This window comes from Coenobita brevimanus, chromosome 57, assembly GCF_032717465.1.
Source record: "Coenobita brevimanus isolate Jiangsu-jjx chromosome 57, ASM3271746v2, whole genome shotgun sequence".
Lineage (NCBI taxonomy): Eukaryota > Metazoa > Arthropoda > Malacostraca > Decapoda > Coenobitidae > Coenobita > Coenobita brevimanus.
Genome location: NC_137010.1, coordinates 56,115,145 through 56,130,316, shown reverse-complemented (window position 1 = coordinate 56,130,316; position 15,172 = coordinate 56,115,145). Strand labels below are relative to the sequence as shown.

The 15,172-nt window shown below is 45.8% G+C and overlaps 1 protein-coding gene across 1 annotated transcript in view; it reads right to left on the bottom strand.

The window, feature by feature from the left end:
- LOC145402347 (protein DOP1A) overlaps positions 1-15,172 on the bottom strand; it is a 57,580-nt gene that overhangs the window by 28,302 nt on the left and 14,106 nt on the right. Inside the window, exons 7-11 of the mRNA XM_080274494.1 lie at positions 12,793-14,683; positions 11,446-11,673; positions 10,879-11,015; positions 2,133-4,482; positions 318-554 (exon numbers count right to left, since the gene is read on the bottom strand). Coding sequence (XP_080130620.1) covers positions 318-554; positions 2,133-4,482; positions 10,879-11,015; positions 11,446-11,673; positions 12,793-14,683 — 4,843 coding nt within the window. The remainder of the gene's footprint in view (positions 1-317; positions 555-2,132; positions 4,483-10,878; positions 11,016-11,445; positions 11,674-12,792; positions 14,684-15,172) is intronic.

Here is a 15,172-nt window from a genome sequence, read left to right as displayed (position 1 = left end):
AGTACAGAGGGTTTGGACTATCAATGGAGAACTAGACCAAGGAGGACATGGGATAAGATGGTGTGTGTGATGATTTTAGACCTATAGGTATCACTAGAGAGCCTTCCTAAGGGACTCGAGGCAGTTTGGCCAGACTGCGTAGGGAACTACTACTACTACTACTAGAGAGCTGATGCAGAACAGAGCAGAGTGGAGGGGTAGTACTAGATGAATCTGTTTGATCAATGCTACATAAAAAGCAGATACAAAACCAAAAATGATGATGATGATGGTTGGAATCACTGTGGAAATGTTCATAAGAAAAATAAAATCCTCACCTGCTTGGCACCTTCAACAATGGGTGGCTGCCTGACGACCTGCCTGAGTGTGGCAACGAGGGTGTGGAGCGGCAACACACGCAGCAACGATATCATCTCCACCAAGGCCAGCTGCTGCACACACCCACTCCACAGCAGTCCACCAGGTCCACTCTGACGGACTGGTATCATCCCCCCTCCACCATTACCACCACTTCCGCTGCTGTTCAGTACCTCATTTGCTGCAGCTCCAAGGCCCTGATAGCAAGGAAGATGGCGTGGAAGGACATAAACTAAAAATGCAGACTTTTATATTCATAAGGTATACTGCTGCAAGAATGTAAAATCAAGATCAACTCTGAAACCATTTCGAGTTCTACAAGAGCATCACACACACACACACACACACACACACACAAAACAGCTCTCCTAAATTTTATACATATTTCACTTCATCATATTATGTTGTATTAACCATCATTCATACAACTTATATTAGGCTAGATTCCACTGTGCTACAAATATATTTCACTGCAAACAAGCTCCACTCACCCCACTTCTCTTATTCTATATTCCTGTATGGTGGCAATGACCTCTGTTTTTAAGCTGGCATGATCTTTTTGAAAGTTGGGATGTGTCATGTCTCCATGGTTGTTCAATCTGTACATGGATGGGGTAATAAAAGAGGTACAAGGTAGGGTAGTGGATGTTGGAGTGGCCCTGGTGAGAGAGGATAGTGTTTGGAAACACCCTGTACTGTTGTTTGCAGATGATACTGTGTTGTTGAGTGAAGACGAAGGGGAGCTGCAAGGCTTGGTGGATGAGTTTGAGAGTGTGTGTAAGAAACGGAATCTAAAGGTGAATGTAGGGAAGAGTAAAGTGATGGTCTTTGAGAGAGGTGAAGTTAGTGAATGTACAGTGAGGTTGGATGGTGAGGAATTGGAAAATGTGAGTACGTTTAAGTACTTGGGTAGTGTGATGAGTAAGGATGGAGGTTTGGAGGGTGAAGTGCTTGAAAGGGTACAGCAGGGAAGAAAGGTTGCTGGTTCTTTGAAAGCAGTGATAAGAAACAGGGAAGTGAGCATGGAAGTGAAAAAGTTATACATGACAGTATTGTGATACCAACTCTAACGTACGGAAGTGAAGCTTGGACATTGTTGGAAGGACACAAGTCAAGAGTGAGAGCAGTGGAAATGAGTTATTTAAGAGAAGCCTGTGGAGTCACGTGGAGAGACAGGCTGACGAATGAGGATATAAAGGAGCGTTGTGGTGTGGATGTGGATGTGATAGGAAGCGTTATGAGGAACACACTGAGGTGGTTTGGCCATGTGGAGAGGATGGAGGGTGAAAGACTGACAAAGAGAGTGTACGTGAGTGAGGTGGAGGGGGGAAGAGGGAGGGGGAGGCCGAGGATGAGATGGAGGGATGGGGTGGAGAGGTACATGAGAGAGGGGGGTGTGAGTTGGGAGCAGGGCAGTGAAATGGCGGGGGACAGGGCGACTTGGAGGCGATTTGTTTGTGGCCACCCCAAACGGGATTGAGGCGTCTGGCAATAGATAGACAGATAGATGATCTTTTTAGTGTAATCAATCAAACTTCACAAATCAATCATACTGTATATCAAGATAAATATTTAACTAATCTGTATCTATTTATCACAATCTATTTAGTACTCTCTCTCTGTCTCTCTTCCTCACCTGCCAAGAATGTAATTAATCTTCAAAAATCATTCACATATCAAGATATATATTTAACTAATCTGTCTTTATTTATCCCAATCTATTTAGTACTCTCTCTGTCTCTCTCAGTCTCTCTCTCTCTCTCTCTCTTCCTCACCTGCCAAACAACACTGACAGCTGCCAGTAGGTGAGGGGTCTGGTGGTGACAGATGGGTGAAAGTAGGTCCACAATCTGCTGCCTGACGCCCTTCCTACTGCCGGCTACATAAGGTGAAGACTCCTGCTCTTGACCAGCAGCACCCCACAGAGCCAGAAGTGCCGAGATGATGCGAGGGAGATGTGAGAGGAGGGTGTGGCGGGCACAGGCTTGGGGGTCCTGCGTACTGTTATCGACCGGTGCGTCTAAAATCTCGCCCCCCGGGGAAAACACATGCAGGAGGTTATAAAGTATCTGTCCGGCTGATTGTGAATTTGCCGATGTTCCTGATGATGCTTGGGATGATGATGATGCTAAAGATGTGCCACCAAAAGCAGGGCTCTGAGTGGGGTCGAGGAGACAGAAGTGGACTGTGATGGTGAGATAGTGGAGGAGGGTGAGGGTGTAGTCTGGGGGTGTAGTGGGTAGGGGTGAGCCTGGGTGGTAGTGGCATGCCAGTGTCTCCAGCAACTCACAAAGAAGGTACGTGAGGCGGAGGGTGTTGGAAGGCAAGGCAGGGCCCATGTGAGGCAGTGCGGCAGTGAACAGGTGGAGCCATGAGGCGTGGAGGTGGCGCAGGTGGTGCTGACTGAGTGCCGTCACCACCACCTGCATGAACATGGCCTGACTGGGGATGGGCTGCCCCGGTTGATACTTAGTGTTGGGACCCTCGGGGGATCTTACGCCCAAGGGATCCCTGGCCCCCTCGCCCCGGTCTCCCGCCAGTACATCCTCTAGGCGGATCAGAGCCAAGGTCAGGTCAATCACCCGCGCCAGGTAGGTCTCAAGTCGGGCAGAGGGAGGGGACTGCCCGAGTGCCCCACAGTTATACTCCAGCACCTCCTCTGTGAAAGTACGAGGTTCCAGCGAGGCAGCAGAACGACGCTGGCCTGGGGTGGTGAGGGCCTCTGGGGGTGTCATGGCATGCACGGTGGACAGCAGGCAGTGCAGCACACACTTCTGTACCTTGCACTTGTTGAGCAGGTCACTGATGTACGGGACAAAGCCTCGCGGTGCATCGGCCACCAGCGAAGCCAGATGGGAGAACACCAACACCAGCACCTCCCCAGCCGCCACCTGCACCTCACGATTATCCCGCAGGTGCTCCTCCCTCAGCCGAAGATGCGGCAGGCACGGATAGTATGAACGTAGGTAGTAAAGGCACACTGTCAGCACTACTTGTAAGTACATGGTTGATCTGAACTGGCTCACCATTTCCGCTGCATTACCTCCATCAAACCCATCACCAAAAACAGAGCGCCGGTGTCTGGCTAAGAGAATAATCAGAGGGGAGAAGCCAGGCATGGAGCTGATGCTGGTTGAAGAGAGCGTCAAGAGGGTACTTCTGGGCTGCGCCTCAATCAGGTTACGCAGCAAAGACAGTCCGCTGAGGCACTGTCCACTGTCCACCACTTGCATGTACAGCAGCATGTGTGAGTGGTAAGGGTGACGACTTAGTTCAGATCCCGTGGCCTCAATACTCGCTGACTGTGATGTTGTGTCATTCTCACTGCCAGAACACTCACTCTCCTCATACTTAACCTGTAATGACAAAACATTCTCCAATATTTCCTCTAGGATGCTCTGACCTATCCTTCTAGGGGTCCATTCCTCCTCCTCAACCTCCTCGGGCTCCTTCTCTAGTTCCTCCACACCGACAGACGAGGCTCTGCTCTTCCTCAGTTCCTCCGGCGAAGTAGTCGCTGATGCCACAGACTCAGATGACTTTTGGTAGCTCCCATTCTGGACTCTTACGGCATTGGCAAGATTCAGTGGCTTGTTCATCTTGGCCAGGTCCTCCATGTCAATCCAGGGGTGCTGTGTGAAGGGGTTTATCATAAGGGATATGGGTGAGTGAAGCTGTGACTGGCTATGACTCGACGGCATCTCAAACTCGGTGAAGTTGGCGTGGTGTGTGATGACTTGTTTGCTATCCTTGCTAATCGACGTGAAGGCAAGAATGTGTCTTGATGTGGGGTTATGTGCTGTGTGTCTACTCTGGTTTTGCTGTGGATGTCGACCCTCTTTGCTGACATGGTACATCACCTCCCCACCAACGGAGCTTATTGCGTATATCCTCGCCTCCTCCACCACACCTTTATTCTGCTGTGGGGGTGCTGGGGGCAGCTTCTCAATGTTGACATGCTGTACGCTAACTCTGCGGGTGTGGGGATGTAGAAGCAGGGCCAGTATGGGGTCAAAGATGCGGGCTGTGTCACTGCGTTGGAGGGAGGCAGCCAGCCACGCATGGGCCAGGCTACGTTCGGTCCCACTCTCACCTCGAAGACGCTCCACCATCAGGAACAAACACCTGGAAATATACAAATAAAGGCAGATGTAAATTAATAAACATCTAATGGTAAGCAGATACACAGACATATCTACAAAAAAAATATCATCATCATCATCATTATCATCATCATCTGAACCTCCTTTCCCATCCTAGGGCAGGGTGAGGAGTAGCAATGTCCAGACAGCCCAAATTTGCCCAGTCCAAAGGGCCACATTTCCATTCACTCATCATTCAAGTCCCCAGAATCCCGGCTCTCTCGGATAAGCCAAAAACATTCACCACGTTCTGTAGCTTCACATAAACGTAAATATAAGAAAGATATATATACAGTAATCCCTCCACTATCCGATGTAATAGAGCCAAAGGCATGTCCGGAAAGTGGTCCCATCCAGATAGTGGGCCCCTGCCTCCTGGACTGGTACTTATGGACCCTAACCCAGCCTAACTTTGAAAGCCACCTAAATAGCTCCCTACTGGACATGCATAGCACCTATTTAAACCTATTTAAGACCCTATTTACACCAATAATGGACATAAAGCATGATATAAATGAAAAGAAACCAAAGAATGAGGAATCAGAAGTGACCTCAGCCAGGGTACTTACAGCACGTTTGTGGCCGCCTTTTGTAAGGTTTTGGCAGTGGTGAAAATGCTCTTGAAGCATGTACAGTAATCCAGTGTTGTGCTGCACTTACAGTAATTCTTTGCACTGTGAGTTATAACTGTTTAACACTGCACATTGTTAATTGCATCAGGCCAGTTTCAACCGCCAGGTTTGCACTCCACAGTTAATCCTTTGCACACTAAATTCTAATTTCTTAACACTGCACAACACTGTAAATTTCTGCGTGGTCTAGTGGAGAGGTATTGGAGTTTACTCACTGTTTATTCACAAAAAAATGAGCACGTGTGGCTTCCATTACGATAAGCTACCATTCACGATCGAAGTTAGGCAATAACTGTTTGGGTGCTGGTGATGGGGAAACAGAGCTGCCAGATCGCAATGGCCACATTACCAAACTCCTCAGTTTTCATTACCAAATTTAACTCTTCATTACCAAATTCGTAAAGCTAGCATTTATTCTTCACTAATTATATATACAAGTGGAAATACATGTAATCACTCTTCTTATATTTAACAGCATGTTGATTATTTTCACACTATGTAGGGTAGCAGATTAATCAGAGAGAGCAAACAATCCACCATCTCCATCCTGTGTATCCTCATGCATGTGAAAAATCCGTTTGGTAATGCATTACTCTGATTCATTTCCAAACAAATATTTCATGACCAAATTGGCCCACATTAGGTAATGAAAAATACCAAATGGCAACCCTGACAGGGGAGGGGAGGAGGAAGGAAAGGGGGGAGGGTCTGTGGTGTAATAGCTGTTCGGCACTGCACGGCAATTTCAAATTTTGGGTGGGAAAAAATTCGGATTTTGGGGGGATTTTTTTCTTTTTTTGGCCATTTTTGGGTTCCGAAGGTCCAGGCCCATAATATCCGGTAAGAGGGGAGTCTGGAAAGTGGGCGTCCGGGAAGTACAGGGATTACTGTACTAACCATAGATATATATCGTACATTTTAAGTGTAAATAATCATCCACTGAACTAACACTTGTAACTACAGTACTTACCTAATTATTATACATCTCAATCTCCATTTATCTTTATCAGCTGTCTAGTGGATGTAGGTTTCTCTACCTCCCTACTTCAAAAATATATATGGTACACCAAATATCATAAGCCTGACTATATATCAATTCATCAAGTAAATAACTATGCAAACAATCACTCATTCAATCTATCCACCAACCCACCTATCTTGTAATTGAGTTTTCCTATCCTGTCATAGAATCTGTCTGGTGGTAATTCAAATACTGGGTGTTTTTTATGTTAATTCTTGAGTTTCATGTGTGTAACTTACAGTGGTGGGCAGCGCAAACGAAGAAGGATCTTGCTCAAGCACAAAGTGCAATCCACAGTTCGCTACCTCGCACAAGCGCAAATGCGCAATCTGACAAATATTTAGCCCGTGCAATGTCACAAAGCGCAAGCACAAACCATCTGCATATATTTTTGGGAATTACTGAAAAAACTGAGATATTTAAATAAAACAGCATACCTAGACAAGGATTGTGGAAAGTGTTAAGAATATATGGAGTAGATGGGAAGTTGTTGAATGCTGTGAAGAGTATGTACGATGGTGCGAAGGCTGCAGTGTGTGTGGATGGTGAACTAAGTGAATTTTTCTCTTTGAAAGTTGGTTTCAAACAGGGATGTGTCATGTCTCCATGGTTGTTCAATCTGTACATGGATGGGGTAATAAAAGAGGTACAAGGTAGGTTAGTGGATGCTGGAGTGGCCCTGGTGAGAGAGGATAGTGTTTGGAAACTCCCTGTACTGTTGTTTGCAGATGATACTGTGTTGTTGAGTGAAGACGAAGGGGAGCTGCAAGGCTTGGTGGATGAGTTTGAGAAAGTGTGTAAGAAACGGAACCTAAAGGTGAATGTAGGGAAGAGTAAAGTGATGGTCTTTGAGAGAGGTGAAGTTAGTGAATGTACAGCGAGGTTGGATGGTGAGGAATTGGAAAATGTGAGTACGTTTAAGTACTTGGGTAGTGTGATGAATAAGGATGGAGGTTTGGAGGGTGAAGTGCTTGAAAGGGTACAGCAGGGAAGAAAGGTTGCTGGTTCTTTGAAAGCAGTGATAAGAAACAGGGAAGTGAGCATGGAAGTGAAAAAGTTACTACATGACAGTATTGTGATACCAACTCTAACGTACGGAAATGAAGCTTGGACATTGTTGGAGGGACACAAGTCAAGAGTGAGAGCAGTGGAATTGAGTTATTTAAGAGGAGCCTGTGGAGTCACGTGGAGAGACAGGCTGACGAATGAGGATATAAAGAAGCATTGTGGTGTTGATGTGGATGTGATAGGAAGCGTTATGAGGAACACACTGAGGTGGTTTGGCCATGTGGAGAGGATGGAGGGTGAAAGACTGACGAAGAGAGTGTATGTGAGTGAGGTGGAGGGGCAAAGAGGGAGGAGGAGGCCGAGGAGGAGATGGAGGGATGGGGTGGAGAGGTATATGAGAGAGGGGGGTGTGAGCTGGGAGCAGGGCAGTGAAATGGCGGGGGACAGGGCGACTTGGAGGCGATTTGTTTGCGGCCACCCCAAACGGGATTGAGGCGTCTGGCAATAGATAGATAGATAGCATACCTACTTACTTACTTTTATTTATTATTATTTTCTATTACAATATTTGTAATTTGCGCAAGTACGCAATCTAATATTTAGCTTGTGCAATGTCGCAAAGCGCTAGCGCAAATCATTTGCATATATTTGTGGGAATTACTGTAAAATATATATTGGTATAATTAAATAAATTACTAAATTAGCAACCTGCGCACTACCCGTGGTGACTGAGGTACAGTAGGTCATTGTCCGGGAAAAACAGCCTATATTCACAAAGGCATTGGCAAAGATCACGTGATTACTGTATTCACTCTCTCTCTCTCTCTCTCCGACGAGGAGGGAGGGAATGGAGAATAAGAGAGAGAAGAGGGATGAAGTTTATGCCTTATCTCTTCACTCAAAGGGACGCTCCTTTGCCATTCCTGTATTTACTCTCTCTCTCTCTCTCTCAGATTAATGCTCTCTCTCTCTCTCTCTCTTGTCTTGTCAAGACAATTTATTTAATAATTCAATACAGATATACAATAGCATATGTAGTTCATTACAAAAAATAAATAATCATGAACACAGAGTATTTAAATCAAATATCCACAGCCTATTAGGCTGTGGATATTTGATTTAAATAATATGTTTTAATGGTTTTTGTAAGGAACTGCATATGCTAATCTTAATAAATAATGTATATTTATTATTTACTAATAATAATAATTTAAAAAATATTAAAAAATACATTATCTCTGTTGAAACATATTAAGAAATGCTACTACCCCCTTCCCTCCCACCTCCCCCCACCGATCCACCCTCGCGACCTGCCCCAGCCTCCCCCATCCATTGTCCAGCCATGCGGGAAGCTCCCAAGACCACGCGTCCCCTGGAAGACCACGTGTCCCTTGGATTGTGCAGTGCGCAATCCACCGGGCAGGTGCGCAAGGCAGGTGCGCAAGCAGAAATTTTGTTGTGTAAGTGCAACTAAGTTTGCGCTTGCGCACATGAAAAGGCAGGTGCGCAAGCACAAAATTGCGCATGGTCTCGTGCGGTGCGCAATGCGCAGACGATATCACCGGAGCGCAAAGGTGCACGATTGCAGCTTTGCGCAAGTGTTTGCACACCTTACCAGCACTGGTAACTTATGACTCAACTGGCCAAATACAGTAAAAGCTTGATTAACCAGAATGCATGGGGATTCTTCCATTCTGGATATGGAATTTTCTGGATAATCAAATGTTACTCTTAGAAATTTTCTGGGAGGTCAAACAAATGAAATAGTACCGAACTTGGGACTTTATTTCATAAAGTATATTATTCAGTATTGGATACAGTACAGGTAAGATACAGTAGAGGTACACTCACGCTCACTAATATCTGCCCAGGGGTGCCCCCTTCTTACTTCAGAATACCCAGGGAAATGGGGAGGGGGGGATGAAACGAGCTCCACCTGTCACTACCCCAGCTCCCGACCACCCCCATACCCCTACCCAACTCCCCACCCCACCTGTCATTCTTAACTAGCAGTTACATCTCAGACTGATTTCATGCTTAACACTCTTGGTCCCACTACTAATAGAAACAAAGAACATTAGGATATGTTAAAAGAATATAACTATCAACATGTTGCAGCAAGAAATTAATGCATTATGACACTGACAGTAAAACAAAAATGTTAACAACGGCCACCTCAGGCCTCCTGTGTTGGATGCACTGCTTTGTAAACACACACACACACACACACACACACACACACACACACACTAAAAACTTAAACGAGTTTAATGTTAAATTCGACTTATTGAGAAACAGCAACGGAAACCCACGAGCATAGTACATTCCGTGTATATCACAATTAGGTATATTAGGTAAATACTTAAATATTTGGAACGACTTAGACAAAGAGGTGGTGCATGAGAAAAACATTCATGTGTGTAAAGGTAGACTTGATAAATGTGGATATGGAGACAGGACAACACGAGCATTGCTCAATTCCTGTATACTACAAATAGGTAAATACAAATAGGTAAATACACACACACACACACACACACACACTGAAAAAAAAAAAGACAAATACACCCAAACACACAGGCACAGACACGGACGCATGCAAACACCCAACGCATGAGGCCTGGGATGGCCGTTGTTAACGTTTATGTTTTACTGTTAACATTATAATGCATTAATTTCTTGCTGCAGCATGTTCATAGTCATATTATATACTTTTTACATATCCTAGTGTTTTATATTTGTGTATTAGCAATGTAACAATGAGTGTAAAGTATGAGGTTAGCTTGAGATGTAACTGCCAGTTAAGAATGACGAGTGGGGAGCTGGGAGGGGTAGGGGTATGGGGGAGGGGACTGAACACAAACCAGCAAACATTACCAAAAATTATTTAAAGAAAAATTTAGCATATGTTACAGGCCAAAATAATTTTGAAAACTTAGCTGCATACACTACTTTATTCTGCACTGTACAGAACTAATCAAGAATTATAGGGGGACGACTGGTATCCGGAATATTTTCGACCCCATGCCAGATCGAATTTGCGTTCCGGTTATACGGATATGCCGATGCATCGGATGATGGTTCATCAAGCTTTTACTGTATCTACCCTGCCCAATGGTCCACTTCTTCTTTATCGGAGGAGGAAACAGCAACAGAGCCATCAGTGTAGAAAAGAGGAGGGAAAAAGGACGAAGTACTTTTGCTGGTGGGGTTTTAAGCAAGATGACAAGGAATGGATGGAGGCTTGCACTATAAAGCACAAACACTCATTAATCAACTGATGTGTATAAATGTCCCACTTACCAAAGCCTGGGTGATGCCTCATGGATGAAGGCCTGACCTGCCACACAATCACCCACTTATTCATGGTTGCTCTCTCTCTCTGTTAATTTCCCTAGCCTTTCTTCCTTCCTTCTACCTATCTTTATCTCTGTCTGTCTGATTCCTTTCTTCTTTCCATCTACTTTGCTTTTTTTTTCAAGCAAGGAAGAAGGAACCAAAGGCCAGGAGCCCACAAACCATTCCTTCCAAGAAAAAAACAAAAACAACACAAAAGAGAGCCAAATTCAAGATCTGTTCATTTCGAGATGCCTGGACACACTGGACACATAACATTCCACATCCATCCATCCATCCATCTATCCATCCATCCATCCACCCACCCCATCCACTGACCCACCCATCCATCTATCCATTCATCCATCCATCCATGCCCCACCTATCAAATCCTGGATGGTGCCTGGTTGATGGAGGGTTGGGCAACATGCGAGACACCTGCCAAAGGGTCACCCACTTCTGCATGGCCGCACGGTCATACTCTTCCACAATGCCCTCGTGGCTCCATGACACACCACTCTGTTGGGGGAAATAACACTTAACAATATATACTACTCATCATAATTCCAGCCTTAATTCTTATCTGCTGTATAAGATGGGATGATATACATTAATTATAGTTATAAAAATCATCACCATCACAGTCCTCCTCCTCCTCCTCCTCTTCCTCCTCCTCATCGTCATCATCATCTCGTCCTCAATTCCCATCTCTCGGGAGCACAGGGTCACATGCCCCTTTGCTCTTGATGGAGTGATAACGGACTGGATGAAGGGTGGATGGATGGAAAATTAGAAGGCTTAACTGTACACAAGAGAAACATGCAGGCATGCACAGGCATACACACATCCAAGCACATACTTGCATGCATGTGTGTGCATACACACACACACACACACACACACACACACACACACACACATGCACTCTCTCTCTCATCCTTAAACTGACCTTTTCCTGAGACTGTGGTGGGTGGGGTAGTGGGCGGGTGAGGGCAAGGAGTATCTGCTTCTCAACAACAGAGACAGGTGGGCGGGGTGGGGCAGAGGTGAGGGTGGGCGTGATGTTGCCCCGGGGAAGCAGTGTCAGGGAATGCAGCTGCAGCAACAGTTCTGTACTGGCCACGTGCAGCTGGTTCATGCCTGGCTCTAGAAACCCCCACAGCTGAATGGACATGTGCTGAAATAGAAAAAAAATTGTAGCATCATCTGATTACTGTTGTTCTTGTTACCGTAGCCCCAAGTTCAAAATAATGTGATCCCAGTAGACCGCAGGCTTATGTCCTTCCCCTGCAGTCCACCACCTTCCACTGGGGTTATAAGGTGCTGAGGGGCATCTACATAACCAAGTAGTGGCAAAGCATGACCATATCAGGGACAGTGTATGAAGACATCTCTCCCAAGTGCCTTCAAAACAGTTACTACAATATAAAATCATCATCATCATCATTTTTCCAACCAAAGACAGGGTAAGTTACATCATAATTATTCCTCATCATCATCCTCATCATTAATGTCACCATCATCATCATTAACAAATATCAAAAACCATTACCTCCACAGCTGTAGTGACACGTGCTACAAAAACACACAAACGGTCCCTACAAGAGTGTACAGTACATTCTTTCACTATGTCACCTTTCTCAACAGTCTTAGGCTATCGAGTCCACGGTAAATTACAGAAAAATTACCAGTTAAAACTCCACTGCCACCTATACATCAGAATGGACAGTTTCCACCAATTTACAGCATCAGTTACATGAAGAGTGGTGGAATTCTTGAACATATTCCTGGCTTGTAACATGCCCTGCCTGTACATAATATAGTCATCATCTCCAAAGGTAAGTGTGAGCTGTATCAACCCAGACCTTCCTGACAATTTACTACTATAATAAACAGTGGTTAGTCATCAAAATGTTTCTGTACTGACTGACAGCTTTATAGTGAAAGACATATTAAAGCATGCCAGCACCAACTTCTCTAGCCCCGGGCTCCTCTGCTCCTCATGGGACAAACACAGGATTAGATGATGATGGTAATGATGAAATGTGGCTTTGTGGAATATCATCTTACAGTGAAGAACTTTCTTAATCTTACAGAGTCTAGAACTAATGGCTGCACTCATCTGATATACCCTGAGAAAGTATGATACAATCACAGTTTGCCTCATTGGACTTTTTGCTTTACTAGATTGTGTACCATATCTATTACTGCTACAGTCCAACATAAAGTGTACTGATTGTAAGCACTACTGACACAAATATAAATAGCCAAATATATGGATGGAGGCAGCACTGACCTGGTAAAGCAGGGTATGGTAGAGGAGGATGTGTGTGTGGATGGGCAGGAGTAGTGGCGTAATACTGACAGTTACCACCCCAGCCCCACCCTGTTCCTGTGTTTCTCCCCCGCACACCTCTCCCTCCTGCCTCTGCCACACAGACAGCTCTGACTGGGCCAGCATCACCAGCTCCAAGAGAGTTGAGGCCGCAGAGATCGTAAGCTGTGGAGAAACCTGGTCCCCACAGATCACACAAGCCAATAACGCAACCAACCAATGTGGGATGGCGATGCCTGGTGGGGCTGGAGTGAGGCCGGGGGTGGTTGGGAGTGAAGAAAGGTCAACCATTAGGCTACAGGCAACTTTGAACACCTCTAACTGTTCATGTGCCTCTGATCTTAGCTTCAGGATGATTCCAAAGTCTTTATGTATGCTTTTATCCTGTGTGTAGTCTGAGGTGTGTTTTGGTGATGTGGATGGCGGCCTTTTTTTGGTTGTGATTGATTCACTCTGCTTTCGCTGTTGCTGCTCCTCACAGCAATGCAGACACTCATTCAGCAGGAACTTCAGCTCTGAGAGGCTATCAGAAAATATCTCATCCTTGTACAGTGAGTTCTGAAAGTCAGCAAGTGAGGAAGACCTGGCTACCAGTTTCTTTAGAATGAACTCGAAGAAGAATTTTTCAAAATCCTTGACATAGCTGTGTAATGGGGAGTAGGATTGATGGCTGGGGCTCTGTGGTGCACTCTCAAACTCATCCTCACTGGCATCCAGCAACAACGGCAACTCCGGCTTTTGTAAGGAGCCAATGCTTAAACTCACCCCTGAGTCGCACGTCTTAATTGCCTCCTTCCTCTCGCTCAGTCCCTCGTCCACAGTGGATTGCTCCCTGTGACCCTCAAATAGGTCAACCATGGCACTTACAGACACTCTTCCGCCAGCTTCAGTCTCAGTGTTGGAGTGTTCACTACTATGGCAGTCCTTCTCGGTGTCAGTTCTCCCTCTACCCACATCATTTGTTACGAGCTGAGGAGAGGGAGACATGAATGACGTCTCAGCTTCCACTTCCGTCTCACTTTCACTTGAGTCGTTGTTGTCTCCAGCAAAGGATGTACTTAAACTCTGGCCAGTTGCTCTGCTTATGTCCTCGCTTTGGCTGGCATCTTCCTCACTGGCCTCAATCCCAATCTGCACAATACCTCCCTCGGTGGTTGGACTCTCCCTGGCCAGTATGATGGGCACAACAGGAGGTGGACGGGAATGCTGGGCCATGCTGGAGAGTGCGTGAAGTTGCAGTGACGCAAAGGTTCCCACGCTGGCCCTTGACTCTGGCCGTGAGATTGAGGCCGCTGGGGGAAGTGTGACGGAAGGTATGAGCTTGTGTAGAATAGCCTGGCAAAGCGACAGCCCGACTGACAATTCCTGGGCTGTCAAATCCTTTAGATGGTCAGTGAGGAGTGCTGTGACAGTAGACAGGACCTCTGGTAGTCTTGAAGCCTGAGTTTGCTGTTGTGTGTCAAGAGGTAATGAAGTTAAAAGGTGCTGCATTAGGGTACACACCTCACACACACTAGTCTCCGATAATCCCACAGCTTCCACCAAAACAGAGCTCACAGTGTCACTCTTCTCTTGACTCTCAGAACTGGCCTTGAGTTGACATGCCTGTTTGAGCAACCCAGTGAGGTGTAGCCAAGGGTATGAAGGCTGGAGTGCACTGAAGACAAGCATGGCAGTTTTGGTGATCTCATGTAAATCCTTGTTGCTTTTTGCCGGTGACTTGGCACCATCTGGGGAGAGTGGGGGCAGGGGAGGACTTGGTTTGTCAGTGCTGGTGCTCTGTCTCCTGCTACTGGGGGCCACTGGTGCATCACCCTGTCTCTGCAGCACTTGGCACGTGTGGTATAAACATCTGAAGCAAAGAAACAGCAGTTAAATAAACACTAAACATCTAGATACTGTAAATACAAAACTATACCTTCATCCAAAATGCATCACTTGTGCATCATTCTGTATCCTGGCACATGCTGCATAAACATCTGGAGTATATACCAGTATAGAAATAGCAGTTAAATACAGCAGCCCACTAAACATAAACACTCAGTTCTTGAATGAAACACTGACACACTGCTATCTCAGTGGCACCTGGCACATGTGGTATAAACATCTACAGGACCAACACATCAACATGTTAATATAAATCTATCTATCTATCTACTGCCAGACACCTTAATCCCGTTCTACCTATCTACTGCCAGACACCTTAATCCCATATGGGGTGGCCACAAACAAATCGCCTCCATGTCGCCCTGTCCCCCGCCATTTCACTGCCCAGCTCCCAACTCACACCCCCATCTCTCATATACCTCTCCACTCCATCCCTCCATCTCACCCTTGGTCT